At 36.8% G+C, this 14,142-nt stretch overlaps 2 protein-coding genes across 5 annotated transcripts; one reads left to right on the top strand and one right to left on the bottom strand.

Moving 5' to 3' along the window:
* The first annotated feature begins 1,493 nt into the window (after window positions 1–1,493).
* On the top strand, window positions 1,494–6,278 carry LOC125479949 (protein sym-1). Of its 2 annotated transcripts, XM_048590124.1 has the most exons (8): window positions 1,496–1,982; window positions 2,529–2,616; window positions 3,744–3,838; window positions 4,233–4,305; window positions 4,410–4,502; window positions 4,618–4,704; window positions 5,373–5,453; window positions 6,052–6,278. In XM_048590124.1, exons 1-7 carry the CDS (start codon window positions 1,579–1,581, stop codon window positions 5,451–5,453), a joined length of 921 nt encoding a protein of 306 aa, XP_048446081.1. In that variant the 5' UTR covers window positions 1,496–1,578; the 3' UTR covers window positions 6,052–6,278. The 2 variants fall into 2 exon arrangements, with proteins under 2 accessions (XP_048446082.1, XP_048446081.1); XM_048590125.1 differs by lacking the exons at window positions 5,373–5,453; window positions 6,052–6,278 and adding an exon at window positions 4,795–5,003 and having other exon boundaries at window positions 1,494–1,982.
* Window positions 6,279–7,916: 1,638 nt separating this feature from the next.
* On the bottom strand, window positions 7,917–12,814 carry LOC125479948 (RNA polymerase sigma factor sigB-like). 3 transcript variants are annotated; one of them, XM_048590123.1, is made up of 8 exons: window positions 12,321–12,814; window positions 11,638–11,828; window positions 11,149–11,280; window positions 10,678–11,064; window positions 9,624–9,854; window positions 8,801–8,941; window positions 8,433–8,633; window positions 7,917–8,333 (listed from the first exon to the last, which is right to left on the bottom strand). In XM_048590123.1, the coding sequence occupies exons 1-8, from the start codon at window positions 12,589–12,591 to the stop codon at window positions 8,052–8,054; spliced, it is 1,836 nt and encodes a 611-aa protein (XP_048446080.1). In that variant the 5' UTR covers window positions 12,592–12,814; the 3' UTR covers window positions 7,917–8,051. The 3 variants fall into 3 exon arrangements, with proteins under 3 accessions (XP_048446080.1, XP_048446079.1, XP_048446078.1); XM_048590122.1 differs by having other exon boundaries at window positions 11,149–11,295; XM_048590121.1 differs by having other exon boundaries at window positions 10,678–11,280.
* Between the last annotated feature and the right edge of the window lie 1,328 nt (window positions 12,815–14,142).

Here is a 14,142-nt window from a genome sequence, read left to right on the forward strand (position 1 = left end):
GTGAAGAGGTCGGCCACATTGTCTTGTGAACAAATTTGCATGACTTCAATCTTCTGATGCTCTTGTTGTTGATGTGAGAAGATGAACTTCGGCACAATGTGCTTGGTGTTGTCTCCTTTGATGTAACCGTTCTTGAGCTATTCGATGCATGCTGTGTTGTCTTCATAAATCGTCGTCGGGGCATCCACGATAGGGTAAAGATCGTAGGAGCTTCGAATATGGCCCACAATTGCTTTCAACCAAAAGCATTCCCGAGTTGCTTCATGTAAGGCGAGAATTTCAGCATGGTTAGACGAAGTGGCAACTAAGGTCTGTTTAGTTGACCTTCAAGAGATTGCGGTGCCTACAATGGTAAAGACATAACTAGTTTGAGAGCGCGCCTTGTGCGGATCAGATAAGTACCCTGCGTCAACATAACCAACAAAGCAAGAATCGACTCGAGAAGCAGGGGGTGCAGCATCACTCGAGGATCCATAGGGATAGAACAAGCCCAAATCCGTAGTACCCTTAAGGTAACGGAAGATGTCTTTAACACTTATCTAGTGTCTATGTGTTGGTGCATTATTGTATCTTGCCAAAAAATTAACAGCGAAGGAGATCTCGAGTCTAGTGTATGAGCTAAGTACAATAAAGCACCTATCACACTTAGATAAGTAACTTTAGACTCCAAAATCTCTTCATCATCCTCCTTCAGACGGAAGGGATCTCATTTTGCATCTAGCAATCGAAGGACCATAGGAGTACTCGAAGGCTTCGCTTTATCCTCGTTAAAGTGGCGCAACACCTTCTGGGTGTAGTTTGATTGATGTACTAAGACTCCATCCGAACAATTCTCTCTCTCGAGATTGAGACAATATCAAACCTTTCCTAAATCTTTCATCTCAAATTCTGACTTCAGGTGCTCGATAATTCTTGCAAGCTCTTCAAGAGTTCCGATAAGATTCATGTCATCGACATATACTACAACTATCGTAAAATCGGAATGTGACTTCTTAATGAACACACAAGTGCATAGTTGGTTGTTCATATATCCCTGACTAATCAAATACTCACTCAGACGGTTATACCACATTCTTCCTGATTGCTTCAAACCGTAGAGTGAACACCTCAGCAAAATTTAGAACATGCTCTGGGGTTTGGAAATATTTGATCCAGTCAATGTAAGTCATTCGGGAACTTTCATATAAATTTTCATATCAAGATTCCCATAGAGATACGTAGTTATTATGTCAATCAGCTACATACTTAGTTTTTCAGAAACTACCAAACTGATAAGGTAGCAAAAAGTAATTACATTCATAACAGCTAAATAAGTTTCATCATCTTTACCAGTTGATATATAAAACTCAATCTTTATCAAACTCACACCTTTAAAGTAACAAATGTAATAGGATTATTTTTACGGTGTTTTGTTCTTATATAGACATCACAATTACCTCACCAGTACTAAGTAGTCTGCCACTGGTGAATCGGTTGTTAATTACTAACACGTGACCCGAGAGAACAAGCAGCCCTTTTGTATGCCTATTGACCCCAAAACGTCACATTTCCAAGAGCCGCTTCAGTTCATAGCACGAAATGGCTCTAAACCCTGCATCCCTCTCACTCACTCGTAAAATCCCGTTCCTAAACCGGTTCGTTGGTTGTTCTCGTAGACCCTCTTTGCATTCTTGTACTGTGTCTAGGATTGCAGCAAATCCAGTTCAAGTAAGGAACTTTAGGAGATGTTCTATGTGCCAGCCTCACTCATTTGCCCTGAATTCCGGCATTAAAGTCGGGCTTAAGGACTTGGGTCGTTCTGAAATAGGTTTTAGGCAACTGGGTTATGACCGGTTTCGTCTCTCGGTTGTTTCCGATGGTGGGTCGGGTGGAACTGGTGGAGGCGGCAGCTCTGGTGATGGAAACTATGGCGGCGGAGGTGACGGCGGTGCAAACAGTGAAGGCGGTGGTCGTGGTGAAAACAATTGGTCATTGCTTTCGTGGTAACCTTATTTTCAAATGTCAATGTCCAAGCTTTTGTTGCATTGATGTGTATTTTCTAATGATAGCTACAACTTTACTTTTGACTGTATAAAACGAAGAATTGAACCTTCTGTACATTTGTAATGAAACAATTCCAATTTCAAAGAATAAAATATAAGATGAAAGTTTAACGGTTAGCGGGATACAAAGCTTAGAGCCTGTAGTTGAATTTTGGTAAGTTTGCAGTTTAAAATACTCAGGCTTTGTACATTACTCAATATCCTACATAGTCTTCGACTTGATTCACTTGGATTAAAGAAGCCAATAAATAAGATAGTGCTGACTGCTTGGATTGGTAACAAATTACTTAGGCGTCTTCAATGTAACAAGCATACGATGATATAAACACTTGGGTTGCATATGTATCAAATTTTATGTATACTAACACTTGGTCTTATGTTCAATCCTGAGGATAGAATTAGAATTATGAACTTTTTTCTCAGCTAATCAGTCAGAAAATAATGTTCCTGTTCAGCATTACCAGCTTGGATTTTGTATATTTTCAGGTATTTGGATCTTCTTGCAAAGTATCCTGTTGCAACAAAAGCTCTGACATCTGCCCTTTTAACTCTTACTGGGGATGTAGTCTGCCAGGTAATGTTCCTGTAGTTTCCGTTAACAAAATTTGTTGAATGGTTTATCTTTCTTTCTCTGTTTTTCTGCGTTATCTTCAACTTGCATTTCAACATCCTTGGTATGCATTTTTTGTTCAAGATTGCATATATTTTCCTTATCTTTTGTTGTCACACAAGTATATTTGTACTGGTATAATGTTGTCATCTTACTCTAGGAGTTTGTAGATTTTGGGGATGGGGATTAGGGTTGTGGTGTGGTCCCAAGGTAGTTCTGGATACTTGAGTGGGAAAACAAGGGTTAAAGGGGGTTTAAGATTCATGTTTCTTTCCCCAAATAGATAATGTGTCATTGAAAATTTTATAACGAGGCAGCTTGGAGAAAGCACTTTCGTGTGTCTAGAAGACACGTTCATCTGATACTGATAGTTTGTATTCAGCATTCTTAGTTCAAAAATGTTGTTTTAGTCTACTGAAGGGGTCTAGAACCAAACTAGGAGTTAATGGGGGACTATTAGACATCTTATGATTCTGACAAAAAAGAAACAAAAAACTGTTATCGGGGTGGACAGCTGAGTTGGCAAATTAGATGTGATTTATAAAGAAGAAAATTGGAAGAACAAAGAACGAAGAAGATAAAACTTGAAAGGGACAAATCTAATGCTATGATCTCTGTTCCAACAATGGATTAGCTTTGCAAATCTGATTTGGTGCTTGCTAGAACCACTTATCTTGAACCCTTGATCTCAAATAAGCTACACAGTTATCTTTCTGATTTGGAAATAACATACTGAAGTTTATTTGAACTAGGACTGGTGATCCTAGATTATTCTGTTAGAGTGGTGTTACTTGTTAGTTGAGATGCTCAATTTTCTTGTTGTCTATCATCTCTCAAATCAAGCTGAATAGGTAACTGCCTCAAGACCATGGCATTGTATTGGCCCAATCGCCTTTCAAAAGAATAAAGTTTTTCACATGTTGTAGTGTTGAAACTTTGAGTGGTTTCTAGTGCGCACAATGATGTACAATTTGTAAGTTATTATACTGAGTGGTTGTACCATTTGCAAAATGGTAGTTATCACTTATCTTTTTGTGATCATACTGTTTTCTCTCAGAGTATGACAATGCTAATGTGATTCTTTGCCTCAGCTTGTCATTGATAAAGCTCCGTACCTGGACCTGAAAAGAACGTTCTTGTTTACCCTGTTGGGGCTGGTGTTAGTAGGTCCAACGTTACATTTCTGGTAACAATTCAAAATTCCATCTGTAAGCCTGAAGTTTAGAATCATCATTATAGTACTGCTTTCATTATTGTTGTTATTATTTAAAAACAGATACGAATAGGATACGAACTTTAGAAACACACAGTAACTGTCAACTGATATGAATGTATGGGTACATCCTTTTGGTACAAAATTTTAATGTCTGTTCTGTCCCTCCTGTACAGCAAACAGTTTAATTTATCATATGGCATTTTCACGCCATCAAGTTCCCTGGAAAAAAATCTAAAATTACATTGGATTTGTAAATAAGTAATCTATCTAATTTCATGGTAATTTTTCTTTGTTTCTATGTGTATTTCCTTCCTTTTCATGTTTTGCTCTTGTACGTTTTCATTACACGACCTTTTGTCATTAGGTATTTGTATCTAAGCAAACTGGTAACGATGCCTGGAGCATCAGGTGCATTCCTACGTCTCGTACTTGATCAGGTGACCTCAAATTCTCATTTGAGGTTATTAAAGTTCATGACAAGTGATAGTTATTTTTTTAAATACAATACTGTCTTGTAACTTTCGGGTTAATGTTGCTGCAGTTTCTTTTTGCTCCTATATTCATTGGAGTTTTCTTATCAACATTGATGACGCTGGAGGGAAAACGTTCACAAGTTGTACCCAAGCTTCAACAGGTGGTGTTAAAAGAATTGAATCTATGTGCTTTGAAACCTAATGGAATGATTGTATTTACTTTTGTAAATTTGCATACAAACTACATTTGTTAATATGAAGTATCTGTTTGCGTAGGAGTGGTTTTCTGCTGTGCTAGCTAATTGGCAACTGTGGATACCTTTCCAATTTCTTAACTTTCGGTTTGTCCCACAGCAATTCCAGGTTAGAACGGTATAAAGAAGTTATACATATTTTATGGCTCCTAGACAGAATATGCTTAGGGATATTATTTGGGATATGATAAAGTTTCAGACTGAAGATGCCTAACTGCCCCCGACATCTAATAGTGCCTGCAAGGAGCCAAGAGTCTCAACGCACGGGTTTCTTGGTGACACAGAAGGGACTCTCTTTCTGCCTCTTGATGTTGTTTTGTTTTCCTATTCTTAAACGCGATATACACAAAAAGCTAAACCCGGTTGCACCCTCCATTATAAACGGATATCAGCCAAACCTAGCTCTGATACCACTTCTTGTTCACGTAATTTTCATTCAGCCTAGACTGGAATGATCCAGTCTACCTGAGAGGACATAAACTGGATTATACTTGAGCTTGTTTAAAGATAAAAAAACTAGACCGGAAAAGACTGAAAATTGATGGAATGCTGTGATCCAAAGTAAATTCGGTGTACAGGAAAATGGATGGGATACCTAATGTAGAACTGGATTGAAACGAATTAGGTGTGCGATTAGAATTTAGAACCCTCATCGGGTTATGTTTATGAGTTTCATTTCGAAAGCTGGCTTTTGTGTAAACTACTTATTTTCCAGTTTCATTCGGGAATCCTCTCGTTTTATTTTTCTTTATACTCTTTTTGTTTTTGTGTTTCCAGGTCCTTACTGCTAACGTTATATCTTTGACATGGAATGTTATCCTATCATTCAAAGCTCACAAAGAGGTTCTTCAAAATTAGGTATGTTCAAATCTGGTGTTGTAGCTCGACGTTTTTATGGGCTCGTTTGGGAAGCACTTCAAGTGTTTTTCTTGGATTAGCTTGCATTTTTACTAAGAATTGATTTCAAATTCCGTAAGAGTGTTTTCACCCAAGAAAGAGAGAGAGAGATTTAAAACAAGGTTTTGGGGTTTAGCACATTAAGACCATCTTCAAAGGAAATGTCAAATTATAACACTCAAGTTGTAATTGATGGTTGATGTGACAGTTTAAAGTTTTATGTCAAATTTTGTACTTTTCCAATCAAATTGTCAAATGTTATTTTCTTATTAAAATGGAGCTTTAAATGTTGTAATTATTAAAAAAATGTTGAAACAAAATTTTTATTAATTAAAATGCTAGTGTAATAAGAGACCTACCATTAAAATTAATTAAAATAAATTTTATATTGATGTCAAATTTGACTTTTAATCACATAGCTTTTAAGTCCAATCAACAAATAACACTTTAGTTGGAAAGATTTTGATGTCAAATATGCATAACGACATTCCACCTAGGATTTTGATTTCCCTTGGAGAAGCTCTATGCTATTGTAACCGAGTTATTCTCTATAATGCAGGTCTCAAGAGAGATCACATGAGGAGTAAGCAAAGTTCACCGAACCTCGCTAAATTCTTTGTGTTTATGCGCAGCGTGTTTACTTTATTGTTCATATATTCGCATAGCATCATCTTATAAGCTTGCAAAACACCGGAGGTTATCGATAAACAAGATCAACTAAGGGCATTTAAAATCAACAAACATAACATATTATTTGATTTTTATATTATTTATACTTTTAAGTAATGGTAATTTAAGTTTTACTATGCAATAAAAAAACTTAGTATTCAACATGAAAATTTTAATTAAAAATAGAAAAATATAATAAAGGAATGAGATTACTAATAATATTTTAATCTTTCCAAGGGTTTAAAAAAATTAAATCTGATAAGGATCTGATATGATATGAATCCGATTAGCATCAGATCCAATGATTCAAATTGAATTCCGCTGATCCAATAAGAAATCAATTCGAATATGAATCAAGGCAGAACCAATCCGTGGTCTAATATAACCCCTACACAACTGAAGATGAAATAAAATAACTGAGACTGCATGGCGAAAAATAATATTGCGGCGGGCCACTCGTGAGCCCTCCAGTGCTGGAGTTGTCCTAAAAGGGAACTTAGGTGAGGGTTGACCAGAATCAACTGAAGCATGAGCTCAACAAGCATCGTGGGGGGATTCAAGGGGAAGCAATTATGTATTATTATTACTCCACACTAAATTAACGCATCAAAATATGACATACATACAAACTCCAATGATAGATGAGTTTACATTATCACGAACTAGCTCTTAATTTTATAATATTTCTCTTGAAGAAGTCGAATGTCCAAATTTCCTCTCCCCGCGTTAAGTTTTAATAGCCCATTTTTCGTTAAAGATATATTCCAAGTTTGATTCTCTCCTCCCACAATTGCAAAGTTGAAACCATAGGGGGCAAAATGGAAAATGAATTTCTTGTCCATGTTGTAACTTTTATCACTGGAAGTTGAAGCCTTAAGCCTCGTTTTGGTATTAAAGATTCGATTGGAATGTATAACCTCCAAATTCAAGGTACATTGAAGGTGAAGGACAATGATTTTTCATCTTGCGATGATTATAAGAGGAGTTGACATGAACGAAACTTCTCCCTTCTAACCCTCCCATTTTGCGACGATTATAAGTTTTCTTTGTGAGTAACTCATCTCTTACCTCCAAATTTGCCATAATTTTTTCATTTCCTTCAACATACCATGAATATCCCCAAAGTCATACCTTAAACGTTGGCTTTTTGGCAGGCTCATTACTTGATCTAGAAGCAAACTTGTTTATGAAGAAGTTGAACTAACCTTTATATAAAGATCTAAAAGTGTATAACTAATCACATCAAAAGCTAAAGGAAATAGGAACTGAAAACAAGGATAGTTTCGATCAGATGACAAATAATTATAAACCTCTGTAACTGGGGAATCAGAAATAAGACCGGGATCAACCATATTGAAGAAGACGTACCAGAGTGTGATTCCATGTTGAACTGGATTGAAACGAACCTGCAAATTTCATCTATGCTGAACGAACATCCCTGTCCATGTTAGCATACAACCATGACAAGCTGAAAACCACTGTAGTGCCTTACCACACTGACCACACTACGATGGCAAGTTCCAGATAGAATGAACCTCTTACCGATGTATTTTATCCACCACGCACGCTGACTGCTTCTCCTTTGAGGAAACCAACTGTATGGTGCATGATCAAACATTCCTTAAGAAATAATGTTAGCAGAAAGAATGCTGGAAGTAGGAGTTCAAATCGAGTGAAAATAGTACCTGAGATATGAGTCTGTACGCTTGTTCATATGAATTTCTTTCCACTTTGATACATTAAAAGAATTTGAAATGATAGATCCAAAAAATTCTGTTTCTGTGAACAAATATTCTCTCGTATTACAGAAAGTGAAAAGAGTACATTTCCCCTCGGTAACATGAAAATTGAAGCCATAATATAAATGAAAATCAAGATGCCCTGTATGAGCTATGAAACTGCATATTGCTGTAAATGTTTAGTTCTTTTCTTGTTCTTCAGTTTTCGAAACGCACATGACTCTATTTGTCTAATTCTCTCCCTACTAACACCCATCAGCTCCCCTATCTCTTGCAATGTCTTCATCCTTCCATCCTCCAATCCAAACCTCCATCTGACAACCTGCTTCTCTCTAGGATTGAGACTATCTAGTACCTTCTCCAAATCCTGTTTCATAAACTTTTTCATCAGCAGATCTTCTGCTGTTTCTGCGTCGGGATCTGAGATTACTTCCTGTGAAGAACAACATGAAATCGTCAGAAAAGGAGCACACAAAAGGTGACAAAATGTTGGATAAAAATTTCCGTTTCATTGGATGTAGAGAGGACAGACCGAAGGTTTAAGATTCAGGTTAATTCCAATTTTCTGGTCCAGAGATCTAGGGGCTTTTGGAGTCAGTAATACAGCAGAAAGCCTTTTCATTGATAGCCCTGTTGCCTCTGCAACTTCTTCATCATTAGGATGTCTTCCATTTAAACTATACAATTGCTTTTTGGCCTCTTTAACTCTATACGTCGCCTCCACCATGTGAAACTGTTTTACCAAAATATTGTAAATGCAAAGAGTATTAAAAACATGAAGCACTAACATACAAAAATTCAGCAGGAATGTGAAGTGGGGTCCCAACAATTCTACCATCACGAGCCATGATACCAAATAGCAACCACAGGGTAAAAGAAATTTATGAAGGTAAAACTCACGGGTAAGCGAATTGTTCTGGACTGGTCGGAAAGAGATTTTCGAACAGCCTGTTTAATCCACCAGTGTGCATAGGTTGAGAACTTAAAACCCTTTGAAGCGTCAAATTTCTCTGCACCTCTTACAAGGCCTCGACATCCTTGCTGAAAGTCAATAACCAAGAATAAGAACTCAAAGGTGGCAAGACTTGAAGAAAATAGTTTTTTTTAATCCTCTGGAGAGAGTAATTTATATTAAAAACAAAATACACACAGATATAAATATATACATATATATACACACACATATATATACATACATATATATATATATATATTTTACAATATATGGGTTGGATTAGAGTAGAGGACATCCATTTTTTACACACTTTGTAGGGCTCAATCCGTAACTTTTTCAAGGATCCAAATTATCTATATTTCAATTCATCATTCATAGATCATCTTTGAAAAATATTAAACCAATCCAATCAAAACCATTAAAACTAGATCATCATTGATCATCTTTGAAAAATTGTCTATATTTCAGAGATCATCATTCATAGATCATCTTTGAAAAATATTATTTGTAGTAAAGAAAATGGACGATACGGTTCAGGAAGGAAACTATAAAATGACTATCATTTAATCCAACAGTCATAAGGTTGCAGATTTGGGTGACTTTGGTAGACATGATCTTTGAGAAAGACCTAAAAGATAGATGGTTGGATCATTGAAATACATTACGAAGTGAGCCATACAGAGTGCGTGTCAAAATGTATGTCAAAAAATGGGTACCCCCAATCCTAACCCATTATATATATCTATGATGACAAAGATAAAACCATACCTGCACAAGATCTTGAAGATTCATCCCAGATCCCTGATAATTTTTTGCAATTGATATAACAAGCCTTATGTTGCTCTTGATCATTTTGTCTTTGCACAGAATACCATAGTTTACACGCTTCCTCAAAGTCTTCTGATCAACTCCTGCTGCTGCAGCCCATTGTGCAATGGTGGGCTGCCTGCCACATCTTTGCGCAAGCTCCTCCTGCAGCTTTTCCAGTTTCAGTAGTTCCTGAAATAAAAATACAATAGTCAAATTAACTCTAGATATTCCAAGAACGTTTTCTTTAATGCCTGCATATTTCTTGAACTATACGTGCAATTGAAACTCTTAATGTCTTTTTACTTCTACTTGTAAACTATTACAACGACTTTACTATTTTCCTACTTCTACTTGTGTTCTATAACTACTTCTACGTGCATTTAAATTTCTAGGACTGAACAATTTCCTTGAAATTTTCCCCTTTTTCATCCATGACATGATAACATACTATATCAATCAAAATCCATGCTTAATTGTAATCCAAAGCTTCCCAGCAAAAGCCTTATACAGTTATACTCTTCGAATTTAATTCTATGAAATACATGAACAGGAAAAGTAACTTCCTAAAATGTTGGCCATAAACAATTTTTAGTGAATCTATCAATAGATTACATATCAACCCATGGGTGTAGTATATTTTAGCCTCCGTCATAACCCACATAATTAGACGAAATGTTAGCTAGACATTAAGTCATACTTAAACCAGGAAAGGGTATTGTGTGCATGGTTCATTTTTAAACCACTGCAAAATGGAAGTATATTTGTGAGTAGTTCAGTGAAAGATCTTCTTTACATTATTGAACTTCCTAATAGTTATCAGCGTGGATGCAACCTTATCAGCTACAAAAAGGGTAAACAAACTTTTTCATTCATTTTTTTATTTGTTATTATATTGTCTGAGGGTGCAAGGGTGCAGTATCAATGAAGATTGCAAGGAGTAGTTGATATATTTCATAAGAAACAAGGTGGATTCAAAACTCTCATAAGAAACAAGGAGTAGTTGATATAGTACCTGAATTCCTGCAGAAAGCTCAATTTCTTCGTTCGCCGTAAGAAGCCGAGATGTGTGGGTAGTAGATCTCAAGTAACGCAAGGGATCAGAGTGGTCTATTTCTTGTACTGAAGAACGCTTTTTTCTACTGGTTGAACCAGACTTCACAGACACAACACTTGCAGCAGCCTTTTCTGCTGCTTTTGATCTTCTGGCCTTCCTTTCGGTTTGACGACTTGATTTTGCCGTTATACCCTTGGAAAGTTGCTCCTGCAGAAGTTCAAATTCTTCATTTGTTCGCTCCACTTCTTCTGACTCTTTTTCTGCAGATTGAATGAAATGGTCTTCCAAAAATGCAGTTTCAGCTCCCATGGAAGCTCCTACTCTAACCGGTTTAGTTTCTATATGCTGAGCCAAATTGAAATGCAAAGCATTAGTCTCTGGAGAAACTGGAGATGAAATTTCTGGTTTAGCAGAGTGATTAGTGCTAACCAGCATAGCCACATCCTTTGCAACCTTCAGAGCTGCTTTTGCAAGAGTAACAGCTTCAGCCGCAGCAGCTGCTATTACAGCCTCTTCACTCGTAAGAAGAGTTTCTGTAACTAAAGTTGATCCAAAGTTCGCCTGATGATATCCACCCAAGTTAATTAGAGTTGTAAGCTCAACATCCTTCATACATAAAAAATCAAACGGGGAAAGAAAATACTGGAATCTTAAACTCTAAACCCACAATAGAGCATGCGATCAGAATTTGTCATTGCAAGTATGCGATGAACAAGTGAAGGTGGCTAGGCCACAGCAGCTAAAACATGTTCAAAAACTATCTGAGAACCCAACCATAATCCATGTCAAATTTTTAGAACCTTTTTTTGTTATTTAATTGAATGAATGCAAACCTAGTTTGTGTAATTTATCCATTACCCGAGAATCATGTAAATCCAGCAGGCATTTCACTAAACATTCTCGATTAGTAACTATTACCTCAGTGGAAGGATCAATTGCCCCTGTGTATGTCCACGGTCTACTTGAAGCCAAAGAATCGGAATTAAATTCTAAGGAAGGTAGTCTGAGCTTCTCCATATCAAGTACTGTAGTTGTTGCTGTTGATGTTGAACGCGGTGTAGTGGATAAGATATATTGTGCCCGGAAACACAGAGGATCTCTAGTTTTTGCTGCATATTTCAACCGATAAATCATAAGGAAAAGTTGCATACCGTTGGAATATCACAGAAAAGAAAAAACAATTAAAATCTCCTCTGTTCTCCAACTCTAAACAATAAGCCGGTGGGATGGTCAATGGGTGCCCATGGATACTCCGCATATCACTATCAGCACCGTCACCAACACAAACACCACCACTCACCACCACAATTAACACATTGAACACTTGAATGTGCCTCCATTTAGCTAATGAGTATCCATTGACCATCACTAAAGCCGGGCCTTCCACGACTACATCTTGGTATATCCAACAGAAGTATATTTCAACCAAAAAAAAAAAAATCATCACAAAAAAAAAAAAAAAAAAAAAAAAAAAATGTCATACTATTACATGAAATTTCGATGTAAAACAGCAAGGTTGCACAGGTGAGAGCGTAGAGCAATCAACTGAAATGGGCAAAAAAAGTAACAAGAATGCAGAATGTAATTCAAAGGATTGAAACCTTGGAAGCTCCTGTCCTTAAACAATTCATCACAGAAAAGGGTATGGTGGGTCCTGAGGACTGTGAGCTTGGTGGCCATGACTCCTCCTCCTCCAACGGCGGCGGCTCTCCTCTTCTGCTTCTTGGTATTCTTCTGGTCACTTGCTGGGTGGGCCCCAACGAGATGGAGTGGGGTGAGAAATGAGGCATTGGGAAGGGCGTGTTTGTGGGAAGGACAGAATCCAACGGCTGCGGACGACGACGACGATGATGAAATTGATAAGACTGACATGTCTTTCTTCTTGTCTTCTCGTTCTTCTTCTTCTACACATAAAGCTTCAAAGGCATTGGCATGTAGTCAGTGAGTCTCAGTCAGTCGCTTGAGCGCGAAACAGAGGAAGAAGGAATTGGAGATGGAGATGGAAGCGAGAGAGGAAGAGAGAAAGAGAGGGAGGGAGAGAGAGTGAACGGTTTTCTTATCCTCGGATTTGGAGTTTTGGACCACCCAAAACTAAAAACATGCGGATACCGATGTTAACCTCTACTAATTAATAAAACACTCACTCAACCAAATTTTTTTTAAATTATCAGTTTAAACCTTTAATTAAAACAGAACATGAATAAGAAATATAGAGCCGAAATGTAATTTCATACAATCAAATTTTACTATTGTTTTTTTCAAAGTCTCACCTACATGTAATCCTAACATATATATAATCTCGACTAATTAATAAAACACTCATTGTCAACCAAAATCCTATGAAATTACCAGTTTAATCCTCTAATTAAAACAGAACATGAATAAGAAATATGGCGCAGAAATGTAATTTCACACAACCAAATATTGCTTTTTTTTTTCTAAGCCTCACCCACATATAATCCTAACATATCTCTAATTAAAATTAAAAATTAAAAATTAAAAAAACTTCTCACTCACATTATCTATCACTCTTTTACTCTGTCTTTCTATTTTAAAAACAAAAATAAAAAAATTTCTCACATACTTTGTGTGTGCCCATATGCTAGTTGTTAATAGGATTAATCTCAGTTTACTACTATGAAGTTTTTTTATTTTCAATATTTGGTACATGAAGTTTTTTTCATCCTAGAGTGGTACCTAAAATCATAGTTTTGTGACGCTTTCATACATCCATTAAGGTTGCTGTTAAATCAACCGTTAACTGGTGATGCGGCACCCTCGTGGATAATGACTGGGCGACATGTGTCAATATGGGTCCATGTGGCTATTAAAAAAATTCAAAAAAAAAAAAGAGGAATATATTCAAAAAATTAAAAAAAAAATAAAAAATCTGGCCTTCTGATCCGACCTCACATCCGAGGAAAACCATTCTCAGCTATCTCCCGAAACCTAATTTTCCCAAGCCCCAAGCCCCAATTTTTTTCCCCAAATCACCTTCAATTCTGTAAAATCCTCCACTTCCCGTTCTAGAAAACCTCCACAACCCAACCAAACTGGTTTTCGCTCGAGAACAAAGCAGATAAGTTGGCCAATGGAGCCGGGTCGATGCATATCTCGGATAGGAACTGGACCGGGGTTGTAAGCCCCCACCCCGAAATATTTATTTCGGAAACTAATATCGGTGATAGGCCCAAACTAAACTCTTGTTTAGTTAACTACCATTAATCACGATTCTCTGCTTCAATTTCTTAATCTCTCACAAAAATTTATGACCAACATTTATTTACCAAAACATAAGGTTAAATCTGAAATTACTCACCAAATTCCTTTTCTTAGTTCAATTTCTCAACAAAAGATTTATTTCGATTATTTAAGGGTGCATCTAACCCCTGTTAGACTACTTACGTACCCTTGAGCGGGATT

The sequence above is a fragment of a genome, unplaced genomic scaffold (assembly GCF_019419815.1).
Source record: "Pyrus x bretschneideri cultivar Hongxiangsu unplaced genomic scaffold, Pyrus_bretschneideri_v1 Contig30, whole genome shotgun sequence".
Classification (NCBI taxonomy): domain Eukaryota; kingdom Viridiplantae; phylum Streptophyta; class Magnoliopsida; order Rosales; family Rosaceae; genus Pyrus; species Pyrus x bretschneideri.